Source organism: Bufo bufo, chromosome 3 (assembly GCF_905171765.1).
Source record: "Bufo bufo chromosome 3, aBufBuf1.1, whole genome shotgun sequence".
NCBI classification, from domain to species: domain Eukaryota; kingdom Metazoa; phylum Chordata; class Amphibia; order Anura; family Bufonidae; genus Bufo; species Bufo bufo.
Genome location: NC_053391.1, coordinates 588,479,730 through 588,503,463, shown reverse-complemented (window position 1 = coordinate 588,503,463; position 23,734 = coordinate 588,479,730). Strand labels below are relative to the sequence as shown.

At 43.2% G+C, this 23,734-nt stretch overlaps 1 protein-coding gene across 2 annotated transcripts; it reads left to right on the top strand.

Annotated features, from left to right (window-relative positions):
• Positions 1-482: 482 nt before the first annotated feature.
• LOC120996125 (G-protein coupled receptor 84-like) lies at positions 483-20,086 on the top strand. Of its 2 annotated transcripts, none has more exons than XM_040425853.1 (2): positions 483-593; positions 18,702-20,086. In XM_040425853.1, exon 2 carries the CDS (start codon positions 18,738-18,740, stop codon positions 19,884-19,886), a length of 1,149 nt encoding a protein of 382 aa, XP_040281787.1. In that variant the 5' UTR covers positions 483-593; positions 18,702-18,737; the 3' UTR covers positions 19,887-20,086. The 2 variants fall into 2 exon arrangements, with proteins under 2 accessions (XP_040281787.1, XP_040281786.1); XM_040425852.1 differs by lacking the exon at positions 483-593 and adding an exon at positions 16,773-16,871.
• Positions 20,087-23,734: the final 3,648 nt, after the last annotated feature.

The following is a 23,734-nucleotide window of genomic DNA, read 5'->3' as shown; positions in this document are numbered from 1 at the left end:
GCTTTCACAACCCCTCTTAGAAACTTCCCATCTAGTAACACACCTTTAAAATACACATTTGCAGAAATTTCTGCAACTGAAAACTTCTTTCTGAATGAGGTTTTTTCAGCAGCAAGCGCACGGGTGTGTGCACAAGCCCCATTCACTGTAGATAAGTGACAGACCTGAGACAATTAAACCAGTCAGGAATTTCCCCAATACCATTCATTCCCCCACCCCTTCCATAACCCACATTTGCCCCTTAGTCAGAAGCTCAGCCAAGGTATGAGATATGTCACCAGTAATCCACCTTCCTGTCTCCTTGAATTTCTCAAGATGTGACTCAGAGTCAGACAGTACAACACGCCCTGAGGTATAAGGTGAGCCGTGCCATCACTTCCTGGAACTGAAGGGGTTAACGGTGTTACGCCACAGCTTTTCGTCATTCCAGATTCTTTACCTGCTCATACTACGCTGTGTTATTGGAAGTATTTCCTCCCACTCTCCTGAGGGAAGGCAGAGAGCTTTTGTGTGATCAGAGGAGCAGTGAGACACAGAGCTCCTGGACCTCTCCTGTCTGTGATCCAAGGTCCACCACCGCCATACGGTGCCAGGTGAGTCTTGTAGGAATGTGTATGGGGAGGTGTTCAGTCTGCAGCAGGAAGAACCGCACTTATTGGAAACTGGTGAAACCTTTGCAACTTTCAAATCTTATGTGAATAGTTGTTAGTGAGAGCAGGGCCAAAAGGTAATGAGAACCAGCATCGTATTAATTAGGCCGGAGCTCTACTGTGATTTATTGTGTGTGGGTTCACGTTTTATGACTCCGTTTGACGTACACATTGGAAAAAAAAAAGGATACAAAAACGCAGCACACAACGTTCTTGTATCCTGCACAGTCCAGTAAAAAAAAGGTACACTTTACCATGGTAAAAAAGACGTATACGTTTAAAAAAAAAATTGAACTGTATGGGGAACAGATGCCACTGTATGGCATCAGTCTGAGGCATCCATTTAACGTATACCTTTTTTTTGTATACGTTAAACGGACAGGAGAAAGATGATGTGAACCCAGCCTAAGTGCCCAGGAGATGATATCACAAGTATATGGCATGTTATGACATGTGTGTTCATGCGATGTTCTGCATCTGCAATATTGTTACAACTATCTTCTGTAGCATATCGCTTTATATATATATATATATATATATATACACATATATATACATATATAATGTCGCCATGGAGCCCCGGCCTTAAAAGCTAAGTATTTTCTGGAATGAGTCTCTTCAGGGTTACAATCGGATGGTCGAGTGCGGAGAGACACTCTGGCCAGTGTGATATCCAGCAGGAATCCTGCACAGGTCCTCCTGATATGTTCTCTGCATCCAGGGGTGTAGCTATAGGGGGTGCAGAGGTAGCAGTCACTATCGGGCCCAGGAGCCTGAGGGGGCCCAAAGACCCTTGTGGTGCATAAGAAGACACCAGTATTATAGAAAGTGCATACTGGTCAAGTTACACCTCTGGCTCAAGGGGGTGCTGTTTCAATTTTTGCCTCGGGCAGCACGAAGGCCTTGTGCTTCCTGCCCCTGGCCACAAAGCACTGAGGGAAGGGGGGCCCCAAGCTGAACTCTTGCACCAGGGCCCATGAGCCTTTAGCTACGCCCCTATCTGCATCTATACTGAGATTTATTAAAGGGGTTTTCACGTTTTATGCAAATAAAGCTTTAAGGTTCACATAACATTCCCCGTTCTTACATTGGATGTGGAGGGACGCATGTAGCATACATTGCAATGCTGCAGCAGATGCAACTGTAGGATGCCCAAGGGGGTCTCTTGAGGGTCCTAGTGAATATAATAATAGGAAGTACTATTTGCCATTGGCAAAATAAATACCTATTATCCACCACATTATAATAAAACTGTAAAAACCCCACCAACTTAGGCTACTTTCACATCTGCGTTTTTGCTGGATCCGTCATGGATCAGCAAAAATGCTTCCATCGTGATAATACAACTGTCTGCATCCGTTATGAACGGATACTTTTGTATTATCTCTAAAATAGCCAAGACGGATCCGTCTCTAAAACCATTGTAAGTCAATAGAAAATGGATCCGTCACCATTGACTTACATTGTGAGTCATGACACATCCGTCTTGCTCCGCATCCCAGGATGCACTCAAAAACGCTGCTTGCTGCACTTTTGTTCGAGTCATGGGAACGCAATGAAACGGAACGGAATGCATTGACAATGAATGGGGAAAAAACTGAAGAGTTTTCCTCCGCTATTGAGAATATCCTATGACGGATCTCAATAGCGGAAAGGGAAAGCGCAGATGTGAAGTCGCCTTAAATAGGTAAAAACTCCAGTGTCCAACTAAATGCAATTGATTAGATCCCAGCGAGTGGCTATCCATTCACAGTGATGCGGTACTGATGTTTCACTGTAGTGGTAAGTTGTTGATAGGGGGAACACTGGAGTTTCTAAAAGGAGTTGTCTTATCTCAGAAATTGGTGACGTATGGGTTGGGTTGGACGTAGTGTTGAGGGAAGCAAAGTATCCAAAGTGGACTTCGATACGTATTTCAAGGAAAATTTGATTCAAAGCTGAATTTACTTGTGCTTCGTGGTAATGAATCAATTTTCCTTGAAATGGCGGTAAAAAAAAAAGAAACATACTCACCTGATCCATTTGAGCGTTTAGAGGCCGCCGCAGCCATCTTAATTGAAGATCATGAGATTTTGCGCAGGATCTTTAATCAAGATGGCGACGGCGTCCACTTCGCACTCAAATGGATAATGTGAGTTTTATTATTTTGTAACAGATTAACCCCTGAAAGCCCTCACTATTATTCTCAGATGTGGTGGCCAAATGTTTTGTGGGTGGAGCTGCATTTTTAGGCCCCCTGCACACGGCAGTTTTTTTTTCCCGTTTACTGGTCGTTTTTTGCGTTCCGTATACGGTCCGTATACGGAACCATTCATTTCAATGGTTCCGCAGAAAAAACGGAATGTACTCCGTATGCATTCCGTTTCCGTATTTCCATTTTTCAGTTCCGTTCTAACATAGAACATGTCCTATTATTGCCCGCAAATCACGTTCCGTGGCTCCATTCAAGTCAATGGGTCCGCAAAAAAAATGGAACACATACGGAATTGCATCCGTATGTCTTCCGTTTCCGTTTTTTGCTGAACCATCTATTGAAAATGTTATGCCCAGCCCAATTTTATCTATGTAATTACTGTATACTGTATATGCCATACGGAAAAACGGAACAGAAACGGAAGCACAACGGAAACAAAAAACGGAACAACGAATCCGTGAAAAACGGACCGCAAAACACTGAAAAAGCCATACGGTCGTGTGCAATAGGCCTTAGGCTAAGTTCACACGAACGTGTGTGATCCGTGGCCGTATTGCAGCCTGCAAATCGCGGGCCGCAATACACGGCCACAGTTCCGTGTGAATTCCGCATCACGGATGCGGACCCATTCACTTCAATGGGTCCGCTAATCCGGAATCGCAGAACGGTCGCACGGGACGGGACCCCTCGGAAGCACTACGGAGTGCCTCCTGGGGTTACGTCCCGTTCTTCCGTTCCGCAAAAAGATAGAACAAGTCCTATCTTTTAGCGGAACGGCCGGATCGCGGACCCATTAAAGTGAATGGGTCCACGATCCGATGCGGCTGACCTACGGCCGGCGATCGTGCATTGCGGCCCGCTATTTGCGGGCCGCAGCACAGGCACGGGTCACACACGTTCGTGTGAACTCGGCCTTAGCCAGATTTATAATTCTGCGTTTTTGCAAAAAGCCGCAAAATATTCCCAAGTGTACTCCAGTTTTTTCGTAGGTGCAGAAATTGATCTGCTGTGCGGATTTAGAAATCTGCAGCTTGTCAATTTTTGTTTTTTTCTTGTGCGGATTTCACCCTTTTCAACGGGCATCAAATTTGCACCAAAAATGTATTGAATAATGTGGATTTATATGAAGTTATTTGTGCTGTTTTGGTGCGGATTTTGTGCAGATTTTCTGCATACAAATCTGCACCATGTGCAAGCGCCCTAAAGGAACATGTATGAAAACCAGAGGCTACCGGGTTCAAGTGGGAAATCTGCAACAGGGTTGTCTCATTTTGCTCATGAGTCTGGTCTTAAAGAGAACCTGTCACCATGAGATGCAGTGCAATCTGCAGGCGGCATGTTATAGAGCACAGACATCCCAACCTGCAAAAACTCATTTCAGGGAGGTGCACTTCTCATTTCAGGGAGGTGCACTTCTCATTTCAGGGAGGTTTTCTTTTTTTTTCTTTCACAAACTTTTTATTACATTTTCAAAACATATGCAGTATCTGCACACTTTGCTCTATGGTGTGGAGGACTGGGCTCATTACCCTGCCCCAAATTATCATATTTATGTGTATGATTAAAGGGATTCTGTCACCACCTATAAGCCCTGTGAGCTAAACATATGCTCATGTCCAGGGCAGCATTCTGATTTCTAAGGTGGCCTTATAAAAGCTATTTGTGGCTTTTTTCTGCGGAAAAACAGGTTTTACTAACCTGTCAATCATTAAATTAAGGTGCCTAAGCAGGGGAGGTCTGTGGATGCATGGTGCCCGGCCGCACGCATCGCCATTCGTGCCCAGCGCCGCCTTCTACTCCTCAGTGCCGCCTCTCCCTTCCTCCCCCTCCTCCCGCTTTGAGATCCTGCGCGTGCGCACAGGCTCAGCCTGATGCGCCGTTGCGGACTGCTGGCATCGGCTTCTTCTTGCACTGTGCGCACGCGCCCAGAAGGGGACGCTGCTACAGGTTGCCGGAAAGGTTTACTGCGAGTAAACTAGAGATGGGAAGTTCGGATCTTTCACATGAATCGGTTCATTTGAATCAGTTCATTCAAATGAACCGAATCATGAATCAAATCTTCGGTTCATTCGCTGAGCTGACAAGAAGCAAGTGAACCGAAGCTTAGGTTGCGCAATGCGCATGCGCGGATGCTTCGATTCACTTGCTGACTCGCTGAGTCGGCTCTTGGTCTGAGTCAGGAAGTTTATTCTTTAAAACCCTGTGTGTAATTATCTAACCCACTGTAGGAAAAAATCATGCATCCAGGGGGGGTGAATTTAACACTGGGGTAAATATTATAATTAAAATGGAGGGTTAAATGTGTAAATGTATTTAAAAAAAATACATCTCTCTCAATAGTTATATAGCTACTGAATGAGACAGAAGACGGGATGCCTTTAACATATATATCTCCTTGAGAAGCCAATTTGACCCTAAAGGGTTAATTCAACCTGTAATCTAAACTCTGTGTCCTGTCACTTCTCTTATCTCTCTGCTATCAGTAAACCTTTCCGGGATATATTGCTTCACATGCGGGTGTCAGGGAGCCGCTATCTAATAGCGGGAGACTCCCTGAACGTCCGGGAGACTTGAGATCCCTGTAGAGCAGGAGGAGGTGAGTAGATTTATGGGGAAAAGATTCAGTAAAATATGTGTATCTTATGTATAAAGACCTGTACTATAGTGGAGTTGTCTGTTCATGTGTCATACAGTTCTCCCACTCACAGAAAGTAGAGTGCACAGCTATGGGATTAAGCAGCTGCAGAGATGTATACATGGGACTGCATGGTGCCAAATCAAATGCTTAAAACACTTTTGCACGTAATTTCTACACCAGTCCTGGGGTGGCGTAGAAATTTGAATGTTGCTATGACACCTTATTTTGTGCCAGATTTTGTCGTAACAACAGTCTAATTTCTAAGCCACCCCAGGGTTCAGGGGTGTAACTACCATAGTGGCAGACCCTGCGACTGCTATGGGGCCCAGTCTTATTTGGGATTATCTCCTCTTCTACTGGAGGTGAAAACTTGGTCAGGACTCGACCCTCTAAAGCAGGCATCCTCAAACTGCTGACCTCCAGCTGTTGCAAAACTACAACTCCTAGCATGCCCAAACAGCCTACAGGTATCAGCCTACAGCAGGGCATTGTGGGAGTTGTAGTTTTACAACAGCTGGAGGGCCGCAGTTTGAGGATGCCTGCTCTAAAGAAACAACTTTTAGCAAATGGAAAAAATGGCCCAAGAGTCATTGAAAAGGGTTTAGGCAGAAACCCTTCTGTTCTGTGTGGGGGCTGGTTTGATCCTTGCTATAGGGCCCTTATTTCTCTATGTACGCCAATGCCAGGGTTGGTGTACTTTTCTGTCTTTGTTTTGAATGGTGAGTTGCGCCACAATTTGTCTACTTTCATGGAGACGTGTGCCAAAATTCAGCTCACTTGCTCCACATTTTCTTGCCCATAGTATTAAGACCAATTTTTGTGAATTTGAATCTGTCTTGCAAGAGAACGACCACTAGATGTCAGACTAAAACCAAAAAAGACCAGGGGTGAGCGAACTCGTTGCATTCTATGATGGAATGCACCACGGAAAGCTTTTAGAGGCATTCCGTCATAATAGAAGTCTATGGGCAGCATAACGGATCTGTCTGGTTTCCGTTATGCAGGGCAGGAATCCTACATAACGGAAACCAGACGGTAGGCATCTGATCGCCCTCTTTTGGACCCCGTGCTGTCCACATCCGTATGTCCATTCCACGGCCACGCCCCCCAAAAAATTCTGAAAGGGGAATCCACTACTCCAGTCTAATTACAGTCTAAAAAAAGACAAGCTTGATCAAAAGAGACTGAAACACAGGCGCAAAACAAAGAGTAAATGCGACTAAAAAAACGGACTGCCGAAAACACTCAAAATTAGACCAAAAAAGGCCCAAACAACATTGATAAATGACCCCCACTGTTTTTCCTGCTATTATAAAAATGAAGGCAAAAACTTGTGACACAACTGAGGTAAGTTCCTCTTTACTGGATGTATCATTGTGGTAGGAGTTTCCACGTAACACGTGAAGTGGTTGCGGTTTACTGTCTCACCTGTTCTATTTCCATCTCGCCTTTTCTAAGCTTCCGAGCACTTTGAAAATCTGTGAATCACTAAAAAACTGAGCCTCTTTCAAGTTTTTCTTTGATTATAAAATATGACTTATAGGGCTTTCTTTGCTCCGGACCCTTAGTTGTAATATTGTAATTCTGCTGCTGCTGTTAAGGCTGTGTTCACATGGACACAATCCACCACTGATTCAGCAGCGGGAAATAGGCTTTTTCTAATGTGTGATCCGCATTTAAAACCAGCAGCGTTCCCATTGACTGCAATGTATAAAACACGACCATGTCCACAAGGTAGAAGATTTTTTTCGGCAACTCATTTGAGAAATGTGGCATTTTACTTTTTTTTTCAAGCAGATTTGATTTCTATAGAAGTCAATGGGAAAGGGATAAAATACCTTGATGAATAATAGGTATTTTATGAACTTATTTGGCAGCATTCCCGCCACAAAATAAAGACTTGTTTTTTAGACGCTGATTCTGCTTCTGATCCGCCACAGATTATTCTGCTTCGGATTTTGCCATGTGAACACAGCCTGATAATCTGACAGAAGTGTGAAATTGTGCTGGTGGAAACTTCTGAGCTCATTGTATTGAGCACCTTGCCTATGTTTCTGTATGTATATGGTTTTCCACATAGACAGAAGGAGCCGGACTTGGGGCGCAGCATAGGGGGAGGCGAACATGACAGGGGGTGGTTTAAGGGGACCCCTCCCTGTGGATAGTTAGGGATTGGTGGGTTTTGATTTATGTGGGGGGAGCCAGAGGGGTTAAAAGGGGGAGGGAGGCAGGAGAGAGGGGCCATTTAGGACAGGAAGGCAGGGAAGTCACAAGTTCTGTCACCCCTGCTACCCTTAACCATCCCAGTAAAACTGTTAAAACCGTTGAACTCTTGCACTTTTAGGTTTTTTGCCTCATTATTTCTCGTCTTCCAGTTATACACTCAAGCAACACATATATTGACAGCTTGCTGTTTGCAGAGCTGGCAATCTGATGACAGTGTGGAAATACCAGTTAGGAAGTGTGAAAGTTGTGAAAGTTCCTCGTGAGGATGCCTCAGAACCCACATCTTTGTCACATTTCTAAGACACTCGGCTGGTCCACCGCAAGATATATGGGTCCTTCTGTATTCTTACATTTCATACAATGGTCTTGTGTGTGTAGTATAGTCGTAGTAAAAGTGTTGTGGCTCATTTTCTAACAAGCAGCTCTTTATTTGTCATTTTATTGGCTAGGACTTGTGCATACTGTGACGGAGGAGTGGGATTCCTCTATCATTGGGAGACGGGGTGACTCCATAGCATAGTTTATACAGTGTTTTAAAGTTGCTAAGCCAAATACTCACTACTCAAACAAGTACAAGCCGGCAGGGACGTTGGCTGTAGAGGTTACATTGGTACTTGTGTCTGAGGACGGCCAAAGACTCCTTTGCCACATAAGAATAGACCACTGTTTATAAATGACACCTAGTCGGTAGAAACCCTGTTACTGACCTGCCCATTGGAGCCCAGGTGCTTCAGGTTACCCCTGTGCCCCTTAAATAGGACCTATAACCTCTCCTAACTACTGGCATCTCCCATGTAATTATTCTGAAGCACCTATTTTTATGACTTTATGTTGTGCCATTACTCTTTTATTCCCACTAGAAGTCAATGAATGAAATGCCAGCAGTCTGCAATAAAGGTCCAGCTGGGTGTTACCAGTTGGGGGGTGTTCCTACACAGACATTATCCATTCAGTGCTACCAGTGTCAGACTGTGCAGGGACATCTTCTTCACCCCCCCACTGGTAGACCCTTATTACAGAATGCTGAATTTCATTCACAAAATAATAGAGGAACGACCAGGGGTGTGACTGTAATAAGATGGGGCCTTCACCACCTAGTGTAAGAAATGTAAACGGCAACAAAAATTAGAAAAAATTATAGGCATGTGTAATAGCACAATATATCAGAAAACCCACATTACGGCAAAAAGCCACCATATTGTTATGCCCCACAAAAAAAGGTACACTGTTCTTGTACCTGACTGGGCCCTCCCAACCTCTGGGCCCCATAGCAAATGGTATGGCTGCTATGGTTATAGTTACACACATGGCAATGGCACAACAGTCATAAGAATAAAGCAGGGATCAGCAATCTTCGGCACTCCAGCTGCTGTGAAACTACAACTCCCAGCATGTAAACATGCTCGGCTGTTCTTACAACTCCTATAAAAGTTAACGGAGCCGGAGGTTGCTGATCCCTGGAATAGAGGCTCCAGAACTGTTATTTTATGGGGAAATCTGTCTAAACCCAAATGTCACATTTTTCTCATGAAGAACTAAACATGTCCTCTTAAGGTCTCATGCACACGGCCGTGTGTAATATGCGGGCCTGCAATATGCGGGCACCGGCCATGTGCTCCCCATATCATGGATGCGGACCCAGTCACTTGAATGGGTCCGCAATCCGGAGCTGCGGTGCGGAACGGAGGCACGGAACCCCACAGAAGCACTATCGAGTGCTTCCGTGGTGTTTCTGTCCGTGCCTCCACACCTCAAAAAAATAGAACATGTTCTATATTTTTTTTTTGCGGTGCGGATGGATCACGGACCCATTCAAGTTGAATGGGTGTCGATCCATCTCGACCACCGCACGGACGTGGCCCATGCATTGGCGACCGCAAATTGTGGTCCCCAATGCACGGAACGGCCGCACAACGGCCATGTGCATGAGGCCTAAACGAGATACTGCACTGTCGGGGACATCATAACCATGCTCAGGCTGGCCAATACCCATGTTATTTCCATGGTGTTGGGGAGGAACAATACTGTAGGTTAATGCAGGTAAATTCTGTCTGATGACAGACCCAGGGAACAGACTACTAGGCTCCATAGATTTGGAAGGGCCAACACAAATCCCATGTTTCTGACCAGCTTTAGACAAGAGTCAAAATACGTTTCCTAATGGAAGCGTGACAAACAAAATGAAGTTTGTGTCTGAGCATAGCATAGCTTTGTTTCATGGTAGGTGATGATATCGTCTGTGTGATGGACACGTAAAGACTAAATATATATGATACAATCTTTCTGCTTCAGGTGTGGAGTAGTCAAAGCCATACCTGAGATAAGACTATGTTTTGGGGTGAAATGGAGATATAAGTCTGAAGTTTTAAGTCATATTATTCATAATTACTGAAAGTCTAAAACTATACAGTCAGGTCACGTGCGGGGCAAACTTGGAAATTTTTATCCCAGGCCTCCCCACCTTGTACAGTCCACACTAAACCTTCCTAACCTACTACATAAGCAGATGTATGTCCTCCATATAAAACAAACCTAAGGGCTCATGCACACGATCGTTGTTGTTTTGCGGTCTGTTTTTCACGGATCCGTTGTTCCGTATCTGAGGTTTTTTTTCTCTGATTTAAGTCCTCTTCCGTTCTGTTATTCCGCAAAACATATCCATATGGTTTCCACATGCGATCCGTTTTTGCGGATCAGAAACGGAAACAGTAATTTATTAATCACCAAACATATGATCAATATGGGCTGGGCATAGCATTTCTACAGTATGGATCTGCAAAATACGGATGACATACGGATGTGTTCCATGTGCGTTCTGTATTTTTTGTGGACCCATTGACTTGATTGGGGCCTCGGACCGTGATTTGCGGACAATATTAGGACATGCACTACTTTTTTGCAGAACAGAAATACGTAAACGGAATGCACACGGAGTATCTTCCATGCAGGACTTGCGTCTCCGCTCAAAAATCATATTCTGAGCGGACACCGAACGGAACCATTATAGTCTATGGGGTCTTTAGGCTCCGTTACGCTCAGTTAGGTCTCAGTTATCTGCAGAATCCGTCCTTTCTGTTCTTTTGCTCCTCAACGGAGCCGGAGAACGGAAAGGAGGAACGGTGATGTTAACAAGGCCTAAAGGGTGCAATGTTGTAAAAGTTAATGTGTAGTCTGTTAGTAAAGAGGGAGCTAATAGAAGGAAAGTGGAAAAGAGGAAACCAGGTTGTTACAGTAGAATGACCAGTGCTTGTTACCCTAGAGGTGTAGAGCGCAGTGTTGTGGGGGTCATTAATGGCTGACTAAGGCTACTTTCACACTGCCGTTTCTGGGTCCGCTTGTGAGATCCGTTTCAGGGCTCTCACAAGCGGCCCAAGACGGATCAGCCCCAATGCATTCTGAATGGATAAGGATCCGTTCAGAATGCATCAGTTTGCCTCAGTTCAGCTTGCAGCGCTTTGGTGTCCGCCTGACGATGCGGAGCCAAACGGATTCGTCCTGACTTACAATGTAAGTCCATGGGGACGGATCTGTTTTTACTGACACAATATGGTGCAATTGAAAACGGATCCGCCTCCCATTGACTTTCAGTGTAAGTCAAAATGGATCCGTTTGCATTATCATGAACATTTTTTGTTCATGGTAATGGAAAAGGATCAGTTCTGAACAGAACAAGCGTTTGCATTATAGGTGCTAATCCGTCTGTGCAGATACCAGACGGATCCGCACCTAACGCAGGTGTGAAAGTAGCCTAACAACACACCAGTCACTGTATCCATAATTACAGAGGCTGCACGCCTTTAGACATGATTAATGCTTCTCTTCCTAAGAATATGAACAAGAAAAACGTATGAATCAATCCATAATGAGGAAATGATACTGCGTATCAAACCTCTAAGACATCATCCGACGTATTTCTAAAAAATGTTCTCCAAAAAATCTTCAGTCCCCTTAAAGAGGTACTCTAGGATATCTGATTGGCAGGGTTACGACACCCCGAACGACACCGATGTTCATGAATAGCTCCACCTATTGTGTAGTGGACAGAGCAGGTTACTGCAGCACTCCTGCGATCAATATTACTATCCTGGAATACCTCTATAATGGGCTTGTCCAGGATTACAAAAACATGGCTGCTTTCTTCCTGAAACGGCACCACCCCTGTCCACAGCTTGTGTGCGGTATTGCAGATCTGCCCCCGAATGGAGTCGAGCTGTAATACCACATGGACAGGAGTAGCAATGTTTTTTCAATGAGGGCAGACATGTATTTCTAATCCTGGACAAACCCTTTAAGCCTCATGCACACGGCCGTGTTCCGCAGCATAGAGCAGTCCGTGGTAACACGGCCTGGATTCCTGTTGAGAGCAGGAGCGCACGGCGTCATTGGTTGCTAGGACGCCGTGCGCTTCATGCCGCCGCTGCACTACAGTAATACACTCGTATAGTGTATTACTGTAGTGCAGCGACGGCATGAAGAACACGGCGTCCTAGCAACCAATGACGCCGTGCGCTCTTGCTCTCAACAGGAATCCAGGCCATGTTACCACGGACCGCTCTCTGCTGCGGAACACGGCCGTGTGCATGAGGCCTAAAGGGTCATTTTAATCTTAAACTGATTAACAGGATATGTCATAAAAGCCTGATGGAACCAACACTAAGAGGGTCATTTATTAAACTGGTGTAAAGTAGAACTGGCTTAGTTACCCATAGCAACCAATCAGATTCCACCTTTCATTTCCCAAAGGAGCTGTCACAAATGAAAGGAGATTGTTTAGGGCAACTAAGCCAGTTCTACCTTACATCAGTTTGTTAAATGACCCTCTAAGTGAATGGGACCCCTGGGACTACGGATCACTTACAATGTAATGGCATATGAGAATATTTGAAAAATGTTTCAAAAGGGGATACCCCTTTAATTCATTTAGTTACCAACATGATATTCCGTCAATTTTACGAAAGCTGGAGGACAATAATAGGGCTACCATTAAATCTTCCCAAGGGTGTCATCTAGTCTGTACAGGCTTCTCATATACACAGTGATGTAGTGAGAATCCCCTCACTCCCATATCTAGACAGGGTTTCTATTCATCTGTTCAAGACTGGAAGAAAGTTAGGTGACAAGGGCAGGTTGTAACAAAACCCTTACCCCGGGTTCACACCTGAGCGTTCTGAAAGGAGCGCTCTGTATGCGCGATTGTACAGGCGTTTACAAGCGCGCATACAGAGACAAGCGAACACACATAGACTTTCGGGAACGCGCGACAAACGCCCAAAAAAACGCTCAAGTACTTGTTTGAGCGTCGGGCGTTTTACAGCGCGATCGTACGCGCTGTAAAACGCCCAGGTGAGAACTATTCCCATAGGGAAGCATTGGTTTCTCCTTGTCTTGCGTTTTACAGCACGTAGGAACGCGCTGTAAAACGCTCAGGTGTGAACTAAGTGTTACTGCCACACGATCAGGTTTCCTGATGCAGTTTTGGAGGCCAGAATCAGGGGAGGATCATAAAAGGAGATAAAGTATAGAGGACAGATACAACTTCTCCTCTCTTATGGATTCACTCCTGATTTTAGCTTTTTTAAAACTGTATCAGGAAACCTTGGACATCTGGCCGTACCGTTATAGTTACTGGTGGTTTCATTACAAGCTGGCCAAAATATAACTCATTAGATAGTCGGTCACATCAGGTGAATTCAGAGCAATTGTCTATTATTGCAAAGCTGAAAGGAATGTGAATACTGAAAACCCTTCCCAACGTTACATATGGCAAAGATTAAAAATGATCCAAAAAGAAGATGAATCTCCTCCTGCTCTCATCATGGTTAAAATTCTGCTTTATTTCATGGCAATTAAAGACTCGTGTAGTACTGCAAGTACCAGCAGCACTTCAGACAGTACTGTCTGTTCTTAGTCAAAGCATAAAAAGGCCCTGCATTTGAGCCACGCTATCTTTGCCTTTCATCTATTGGCAGGTTGCAGTGGGAAATCACTGTAGATTGTGACTTCTAAACCATTAGTCTCCTGACCGTGTGGCCAAACCCTTAGGGCTCATTCAGACAACTGTGTGTGTTTTGCGGTCCGCAAAGCACAGATACTGGTCGTGTGCATTCGGCATTTTGCAGAACGCGCACGGCCAGCCCTATGATAGAAATGCATATTCTTGTCCACAATTGCGGTCGTGTGCATGAGGCCTTAATAAAACAAAAAACAGTACTGGCCTTGCTCCGTTCCTGAAGCTCACAGTCCTCTCTCCCCTGCAGACAGATCGCTCTGCAGCACTTTGTGGGCGGAGCTTATATAGATTCCCGGGCTGCAGGCTCCTCCCACACAGGCAGGCAGGCAGCGCGGTCTGTGCCTGCAGTCTGAATGGTGGAGCAGGGAGAAGTCTTCCTGCTTCACCATTCTGTGCACCGCCAGCCTGAAGGAGGGGAGGAGCTCTGGGAGCTGAGCGGTGGGTGCTCCTGCAATAAGTGCTAACATCTGTATTGATGGAAGCACTCATTGCTTCTAGGTTCTGGCACACCCTGAGAGCGGTAACCGGAGCAGACCACCCCCCACGCCCCCCATTAGCATGCCACTGGTAGTGCAACTTTTGAGTGACACCTGCAGTCCACAAGCTTGTATACAACCCAATGTATTCCTCTGGACCGCAGCTGTAGCTCCAATATATAAAATCCATCAGATGGACTACAAAAAGTCACAGTGTAGCCCAAGCCTTAATATTAATGAAAGGTATGTTAGGTTACTTCACATGTTGTAGAATTGCATGCAGAAAATCCACAGCATTTTACAGTACAAAGTAAATGAGTTTTCAGCAATTTGCATCTACATGTATTGGAAACAAATCCACATCAAAAATTGACCAGTGGTGAAGAAATACCAGTTAAATTTGCAGCTTGTCAATTTATTTTGGACGTTTTCATTGTACATTTCATCCTTTGTAATGGGGAGAGTTAAATCTGGATCAAATCAGCTGAATTTCAGCAACTGAATCTGCACCAGAAACAATGTTGATTTTCTCCCACTGAAAATCTGCTGCGATTTTGCCGGGTGTGAATGTACACATCAAGGTACAAACTTTTTGCCAGGATTGCTTGATGCGGTTAAATGTTGTAAATCATCTTTTGGCCAGGAGCTGCTGTTTCTTCTATACGATATAGATGATCAGTTTTGTTGAGTCATTATTCAAGGTTTGACTCTAAAGGGATCAAAATTTTGGCTCCAACTAACAGGGGCAGTAGGAATTGGTTTCTTGTCCGGTATAGTTTTTTTTATGTAATAGGAGCTGTTCTTTTAAGCCACATATCTTAATAGTGAGATCAAAGATTGTTTCCCAACATGGTTTACATAGTGGTTTATGTGCCTTTTGTCTTTGTTGTATGTACCACCAGCAGATGTCTGGAAAAGAAAGCCACCACTTATGCATTTTAACTTTTTGTGTTTTAACTGAATAAATGTCATAATGATACTAATACAACATATGGTTGACCATGACTGACATAATCCTGGGGTTTTGGGGGGTCATATGTTGAATAAACCCAACAGACAGAATTTGAGGCAGCACTCCAAATAATAAACTCCTTTATTTACCTGTGCAACGTTTCAGCTCAAATAAGCTTTCCTTAAGCATAACCTCAATATAGAAGAATCAATAAACTGTAACGCCTTACAGGGGTTGTTCAGAGAGATAATATTTGTAAAGTAAGGTCCACCGTGTGTCAAGTTGGGGTCTGGAAGCAGAGACCAGCGGGAATACAGTAAGCATTGAAAAAGCAGTGGAGGGGGATTGGTCTTATTTTTTAAAACTCATCGTAACCCTGGTATAAAAATGTTATCTGGCCGGACAACTGCCTTAATTCCTTAAGGAGTGAATTGGATCTTTAAGAAGTCCTGTAGATAACACGATTCTCTGGTATAAAATTAGAATTTCAGGTGATCAGAGGAGGGTGATATACAGCTAACATGGTTTGTCTTAGTTTGGGGCACACTGCTGGCTTTATATTTTAGAAATAGGGGTTCTTTGACTGGAGAAGAATCATCCTCTACAAGATGTGTCTACAAGGAATTGTCTCATTAAGACAACCTCTTTTTAGAAGGAAGACAGTCCAGTGACCATTTGATCTGCGGGCTTATGAAACCTCCACAGAACAGGCGATATCACCCAGGGAAGGTGTGTTTGGCCATTGAAATGTACAGTATATGCAAACTCTCTGTTCACACTTCTCTACTCTGGCTAAAAGATGCAGGGCTCCATATGCCCTCACAGGAGATATGGAAAGGGGTTGTCTTATGAAGAACCCCTATTATTTTTAGATGTTAACTGAAATTCTAATTTTATATCAGGGGATTGTGTTGTCATCCTCAGGACTCTCTAATGGTCCAAGGCATTTAAACCTTGGGGAGTTGTCTGGCCTGATAACATTTTTTATATAAGGGCAGAGTGGATTAAGAAAAAGAGGCATTAGTCACCTCGTCTATCCCCTCCATCCATTGCTGTTCCAATGTTTACTGGGTCCCCGCTGGTCTCTGCTTCCTGGTCCCAACTCGACACACAGTAAATGCATGGGGATCAATCAATCACTGGTTAAAGAGTTCCAGTCCCTTAATTCTCCTATATTCAGTTTATGCTTGAGAAAGGCTCATTTGAGCTGAAACATGAAAGGGTGAATAAAGGCGTGTATTAACTGGAGTGCTGCCTCACTTCTATCTGTTGAGTTTAGCCAGCATATGATCTCCCCCACAAACCCAGGATTCTGTCATTCAGTCCTAATCAATCATGTGTTGTATTATTTGTATCATTATGAGATGTATAATATATGTAGGATATAATAGCCATCATATTGAATGATTAACATGAGAGTATTATTTGTATCATTATGAGATGTATTATGCTTCATTTTCCTAAAGTGGCATGGTGCTGTGTGATTATATGCAGTAAACGCCTTAAGCTCTTGTTCCAATGACTGTTGTAAAGTGATATCAGAAATTGCATGATATAACATCTGTAACATGAAAAAAAAAAAAACAGTACAAGTTAAAACGAGAAGTAACATACAGAACTTATGGGAAATTATTGAGCAAGGTGGGGCTTTTTAGGGAAGACCTTATATAAAGATCTAGGTTCCATATGATCTCAGAACATCTGCCAGTTGTAACCCTGCATTTGGTGAGTATGTCCTAGCCTACATATCTAAAATTTGTCTCCTTCTGAATTTACTATAGTTTTACAAGTTTATGTTGCTGAAAAGGAACTTATAATATATAAATAATCCCTCTTTTAGTGTCAGGGTATATACCACAATGATTGCTGCTGGATTGGAGATTAGTCTATCTAGCCAGAGGTTATTGAAATTGTTTTAGGTCTATGTGCATATTTAATATATAAGTTGAGGCTTGCATCAGCTTGTCATCCATTGAATTCAAAGAATTTAAAAAACTGATAATGACAGAACTGACAATTACTGATGCAGCATTAAAAACAAAATCAGTATTAATTCATCGAGTGATATTCTTCCTTCTAGAAATATTGTATTCACCTCTTAATTATTACTATAATTTCTTCCCACCATAACTCTTCTGTACGCAGTATGTTAAATTGCTTGGTCATGGTCGTTGGTAAAAATAACTGTTTCTGATTGTTTTTGAGGTGGGGCCACGGTCCCCAAACAGAGTTGTGTAAAATAGCCATGTTATACAATTTAATTATTACAATAAAGCGTTAACAACTCAGGAGCTTACATAATAATACTTTGAATAATACTTGGTTTAGTGGAAATTCTACGTTACACTAATAGACGTCTGCAGAATAATTATAATTCTGTTATTTTCTTCACTCCTAAAGGATGTTCTACAATAGAAATAGCTCCTTTGCATTGACCTGGAAAGTGATTTATGTGCTCCTTTAATGCTATTTGATGAATTCTGATCTTACTATTTCTGAGGGTTCATCAGGCATATGTTACAAAATTCACTAGCGTAACTAAAAGATTTTCTCATAACCTACTCTCTTAGTATAAGTAATCAATGAGTGATCAGTAAAGATCACTTATGAAACCCTTAGGCAAGATAAAAGGACCACAGGTATATAGATAGATATATAGATAGAAAGATACCAGGAAATACTAGTTCGTCGTAGGTAATTTTAGAACACACTTTGGTATATGTAATTAGATTTTTTAATGACTATTATTTGTGCAGCATAGTATTGCATCACGCTATGAGAAGTAGAATATAGCCTGAACTAGCCATACGGGTTGCCTCGAAATTCCCCTTCTCAGAAATAATGTATGCAAGTCAAAAATAGAAGCTCAGTCCACACTTACAGACATGACCATCAATATCTGAAAGGTTCTGAAAGCATTCTATACTTATGCTTAGTGCTTCTGTCCACAGACAGTGTGCAAAACTACTCTGCAAAATTGTAGACAGGTCTCTGAGATCAGAACATGTTTATGGCCTGTTCCTCAGCGTGTGGTTAATATGTACTGTATGAGTAGTTAAAAGAAAACAGGAGGAGATCAAAATAAGTAAAATTAACATCTTCTCTTGTACTTATATCAAAATTGCAAGAGGAAACCTAAAGACATAATAACAATATGTAATAGTCAACTCCACGCAAACCAAAGAACTGCCTCTCCGGGAAATTAAATCGCTTGCAACCATGGTACTTCATGTCACATCTAGGCACATGGATTGGTAAAGAAACTCTATAGGATGAGGCCCTCACCAACAGCTTCCAATAACTCAGCTTTGTAAAAGAGTAGAATGATGGCGTTAACATTAAAGATGTGTTAATCTCTGTCTTAGCTGTGTCTTTGACTTTTACAACTGTTATAGATAGTAAGTCTGAGGTAACAGTATCTTAGTTGCTGTCTTAGCAAAAAGGGTTGTTCTAATCTCTGAGCACATAAAAATAGCATGAATATAGCATAAAACTGTAACTGAATCTGGTTAATGTGCATGGAAATAACCTGTTTTCTTATTTTAAACCATTCAGAAAGAAACACTGCTGAAGAAAAGTCCACACACCACCATGAATGACTCAGACTCAGCGTCCACAATGAATGATTCAGATCCCTTCTCTTGCTATCACCCATCTATTGTGGATTATCGATACTTTGCTGTGACGTGGGGCATTATCGTGTCTTTGGTGGGTACATCTGGCAATGTGTTAACAGTTGTTGCCTATGCATTGGATAAAAAGCTGCAGACCCGATTCAATCTACTCATCATCAATCTAACTCTGGCGGACATCTTGTACTGTACGTTTTTACAGCCCTTCTCTGTAGACTCATACCTTCACCTGTACTGGAGAAGTGGAGAAATCTTCTGCCGAGTCTTCGGAATGCTGTTGTTTGTCTCTAATTCTGTATCGATTATTAATCTGTGCCTCATCGCGGTCAGCCGTTACATTCTCATCACAAACAATAAACTGTTTGATCGTATTTTTTGCAAGTTGGGTGCAACACTAATTCTCCTGGCCACCTGGATGGCAGGATTTGCCAGCTTTGCACCACTTTGGCCAGTCTATGTTTTAGTTCCAAAAGTTTGTACCTGTAGCTTCCATCGTATAAAAGGAAGACCTTACACCACCATTCTAATGGGGTTTTACTTCGTGGTAGGCCTAAGCTGTGTTGGGATCTTTTATTTGCTCATCCATCTCAAAGTTAAATCTGCTTCCAAGGCTTTGGACCAGTACAAACTTGCCAAAATCAAAAATACAAAGTCAAATGCTTCCAGTGATAAATCTGGTGTTAACAGTAAATTTCATGACATAGAACTAGAAGACAGTGGTGTAGATACAGCAGCCTCCAGTGAAATAATCTCAGAACAGGTTACCTCTTCCAAAGTTACAGTAACCTCTCAGTCTACAGATTACGTTAGATCAGCACCTGCCACAGTAACCCAACCAAAGGACTCTGGTTCAGATTTCAAAAAGGTCACTCGCATGTGCTTTGTGGTTTTTCTCTTCTTTGTGGTTAGCTATATCCCCTTTTTGCTGCTCAACATTTTTGATGCCAAAAATGCAGCACCTCAAGTTCTTCACATGATAGCAGCAAATCTTACTTGGTTAAACAGTTGCATCAATCCTATACTGTATGCAGCCATGAACCGCCAGTTCCGTGAGAGTTACAGAAGAGTTTTTTCTCTAATCATTAACAAATTCAGAAGAGGAATATAAGAACCTGACATTGTGACTGGACACACGAATCTTCAATATTCAAGAGCAAAATGTGAGCAGTAGACATCATTCATGAACTTTTGATATGGCTTTCCAAAGTCACTATTAAAGCACCTTTACCTATATTTAAGTATTTATGGACAAATACAGATTATATCATAGAAAGAAACTAACAAAGTAGTGTATCCTGTTGCAACTAAGATGCATTTACATTCTTTTTTTTTTTGTTTTTATTAGCAAAAACTGATGGTCAAAATGTAAATAAGTTTATTTTCATGCACTTAAACATATTTGTATATATTATATTTATAAATCTGTTTTATATACATAGTGATAATAAATGTTTATATTCGTATAATTGATGAGAAAATCTATATTCATTATGTCTCTGTCACAGTGTGTAATAGTTCTGGTACTAGTATGTCACCCAGCAGCAAGAATAGTTGAGGTACTGTCAAATACAAATGTTGAAGGGCAGCAGTCAGGACAATTCAAACTCAAGCAGACTATTTTCATAGAGGCACATAAGCATGGCAGTTTCAGTTCACTCTACAAGTAGAGGGCACAGTTCATACATTTATGGTTACAATGATTGCTGATGACAGACGGACTGCTGAATTCACTCAAGCAAGATTGGCTGTATTGGCCGTGTGCTATGACTCTACCTGCACTGCAGTCTCTCTCTTTGGCATCTTAGATTGGTCTTCTGCACCTTTGTACTGGGTGACATTTCTGCCGACCCCCTTCCCTGGACCGACTCACACTCTAGCACTTTGTCATGACCCTGTATGCAGACTGAAGCCAGAGCCTCACTTGGTAGCCTGAACTTGCACGGCAACAACAACAATATTTGGTGAGAGACGTCACTTATATCAATTTCCTTTAACCTAGCTCCACTTACTAGACAAAAATCACTGAAAAAGATAACAAAAACATCCTGCATGATGTGATAAATAAATATGTGGATGTAATGGCCAGATTTTTTAAAATAAAAATCACTGAAAATAATGCACTAACACAGAAGATGCAAATATTATAAATGGACTAAGCCCTAACTATTATTTTCTTAGCCAATATATCTTGCTCAAAAAACATCTGTGCCCGCCTACCAGTGCCAAGGTGATCTCAGTCAGGCAGGACATACTGTAAACCTATCTATGCCATTGGGCATCTACATTTAGAAGAGCAGACCCTGCACATATTGTTCTGCTTCTTGTTACCTCTATGTGCACCAAGCAACCAATGAGAGGGATAGCACGCACAGTTAAATGTATCACCTAAAAAATGTCACCCGTGGAAGAGGCGGGGCAAAAGTACACAAAAAACTGCTACTCCCAAGGTGAAATAGGAGTGCATTCAGACTTGAAGGTGTCACTTCTTCAAGTATATACTATAGACTAAAGAAAAATCACTGAAAAAGATAAATGTGATAAATAAATATGCGGATGTAATGGCTAACTCCACCTCCAAGTGGCACCACTGCTACTGACTGTGGCCACTCAGAGTCCCTCGGGGCGGATTGGCCATAGACCTTACAGGGAAAATTCCAGCTGGGCTGATGCCTTGGTGGCCGCCCAAGCCCCCCATCTCTGCCGCTGGCTGGGTCCATAATAAGCTCTCAGTAATTAGCGTTCTGAGAATCAGGTACTCATGTACCCAGCCAGCGACATGCTCTCTTAAATTTAACTATTTCCCGCATCTCGCCTCCTCACGCTGCTCATATCTTAATCGGAAAACTGGAGGAGGAGGACAGAAAATGGCCACTATTAATGGCCAACAGAGAGGGACAGCTTTTGGGGCAATATATTGTGTGTGGTATATGGTATTCTGGGCTATGGTATTGCTGATCCCCCACCCCCCTACTTTTGTTGCCCCATCTCCTGTCAATTTAGACCCTCCTACAACATGGGGCCACTTTTGAGTATTTTTTTCCAGGGCCACTTTAGGTTTCCAATCTGCCCCTGGAATCCCCCCTTTCAGAGGCCTTCAGCTATAGCTAAATAAAAAAAAGTACAGACACAATGAAATACAAGTCAAATGCACAAAACACATTAAAAGTTATCAATGTCAGATAGGAGTTGGTCCCAGAGCTATCTCCAGAATGTGGCCCCCAAGGTGAAGGAGAGCTTACAGAACTGTGCGACGTGTTCTCCATTCGTGACTGTAGTAGTTCCAAAAATAACCACCTGAGCATACTCGGATGTTTTTAGGAGTTCCGTAATGGTTAATGGAGAGCACAGCGCACAAGCGCAACCATCTATCCATTCACTTCTATGAGACTGCTGGAAATAGCCAAACCGGCTATCCGCTATTTTTGGAACTCCTATAGAGTTGAATGGAGGATTGCTGTGCATGTGTGGCTGCTATCTGTTCATGTCAGGGGCGTAGTTATGGAGATAACAGTGAATCCTAGTGGACATATTGCATATTAATGTCCCAGAGCGACCAACCACTTTAACACCTTTCCTCAGGGGCGTACACAAAAATCATTGGGCCCCATAGCAAGAATCAGAATTGGGCCCCCTAACTCCGCCTATTACCCACCCTTGGCCCTGGCTCCTCCGCTGCCACACCCATTTGCTAATAAGTAAAGAAATACAATGTATAAATAACCTTTTGAAACTGTTACGGATAAATCTTTTTTTTTTTTTTAATAGAGGGAACCACATTCCTCCGCCGTCACTCACAGGTGCCGCGATCAGCATTGATCGTGGCACCTGGGGGATTAAATGATGGGGGCTGTGCACTGTCCAGAGACATTTACATCCTATGTGACTGATATCAGCCACTCCTCTTATAACGCTCCAGTGCTGATATAACCTCCAGAGACATTACATCATACATAGGGGGGTGAGGGCTGGGGAAATTTGAAATGCCACTGATGGGGGAGGGGGGAGTCACTGGGAGACATAACTTCTTGCTCTGCATGAAGTATAGGTGAGATAGTCAGTTGGCAGAGGTCTGCGAGGGGCTGGAACAACAGGGGGACACAAGATGTGCAGGGGCAGCAGCTTCAGGACTCTAACTTCCCTCCCACAGTAACTTGCCCCATTGCTGCTGTGTAGGAGGACCAGTGAGGGACTGAACTTTATACTGGAGGCACAGTGACACAGGAGGTCAGAGAGAGCAGAGTCTCCATATCTCCTGCTGCTGCCTCGGCTCCTCTGGCTCCGCCCCCTCCTCACACATGATGGAATATCACACTGCAAGGAAGGGGGGGGGGCTGTCTGCTCATGTCGGGTCGGTGAAGTTTACTTTGGAGAAAGGAACAAGCCCTGCAAGGTATTGTGCTGTCCCTTTCACCAAAGTAAGACTAAATGCAGTCCAGCAGCAGAGAAGAGCGGGATGTGGTAGCTGGGAGCCGGCCCTTGCTTCCGTGCACTCCGGCCCCCCCCCCCCTCCCACGAGCCCCATAGCAGCTGTGTGGTCTGCCTATATTAGCAGTACGCCACTGCCTTTCCTCAATGAGACCATCCTAATAAGATGCAATGCAGCATAGAACATATCAAGTGTAACTCTAATATGCTCCATCTCATTGTCCCATGAAGAGAAAACACATTATTCACTCCACTACACGTGGCTTCACAACCTATAGGTAGCTACCCTGTACGTTCATTTTTCACTAGGGAGTTCAAACAAATCAAAGAGTCTTCCAAAAGGAAGAGACAACCATCTATTGACGGATTTTTTCCAGGGTTGATTGCCTTTATCACTACAGAACAGGTTGGTTGCTCAAGAAGTCTTGGATGTTTGGGATCTAATTTTCCTCCTTGTGGAGACATTGACAGCTGGCATATAGAGTGTTACAGGCAATGCTGCCTGGAAAAATGCATGCAATTTATCTCTTC

What these genes read in the sequence shown, in the direction of transcription:
- LOC120996125 (XM_040425852.1), top strand. Translation starts at nt 16,833, where the DNA reads ATGATCTCAGAACATCTGCCAGTTGTAACCCTGCATTTG. An exon ending in CAGTTGTAACCCTGCATTTG is followed by an intron (nt 16,872 to 18,701) that starts GTGAGTATGTCC and finishes TAAACCATTCAG; the next exon opens with AAAGAAACACTGCTGAAGAA.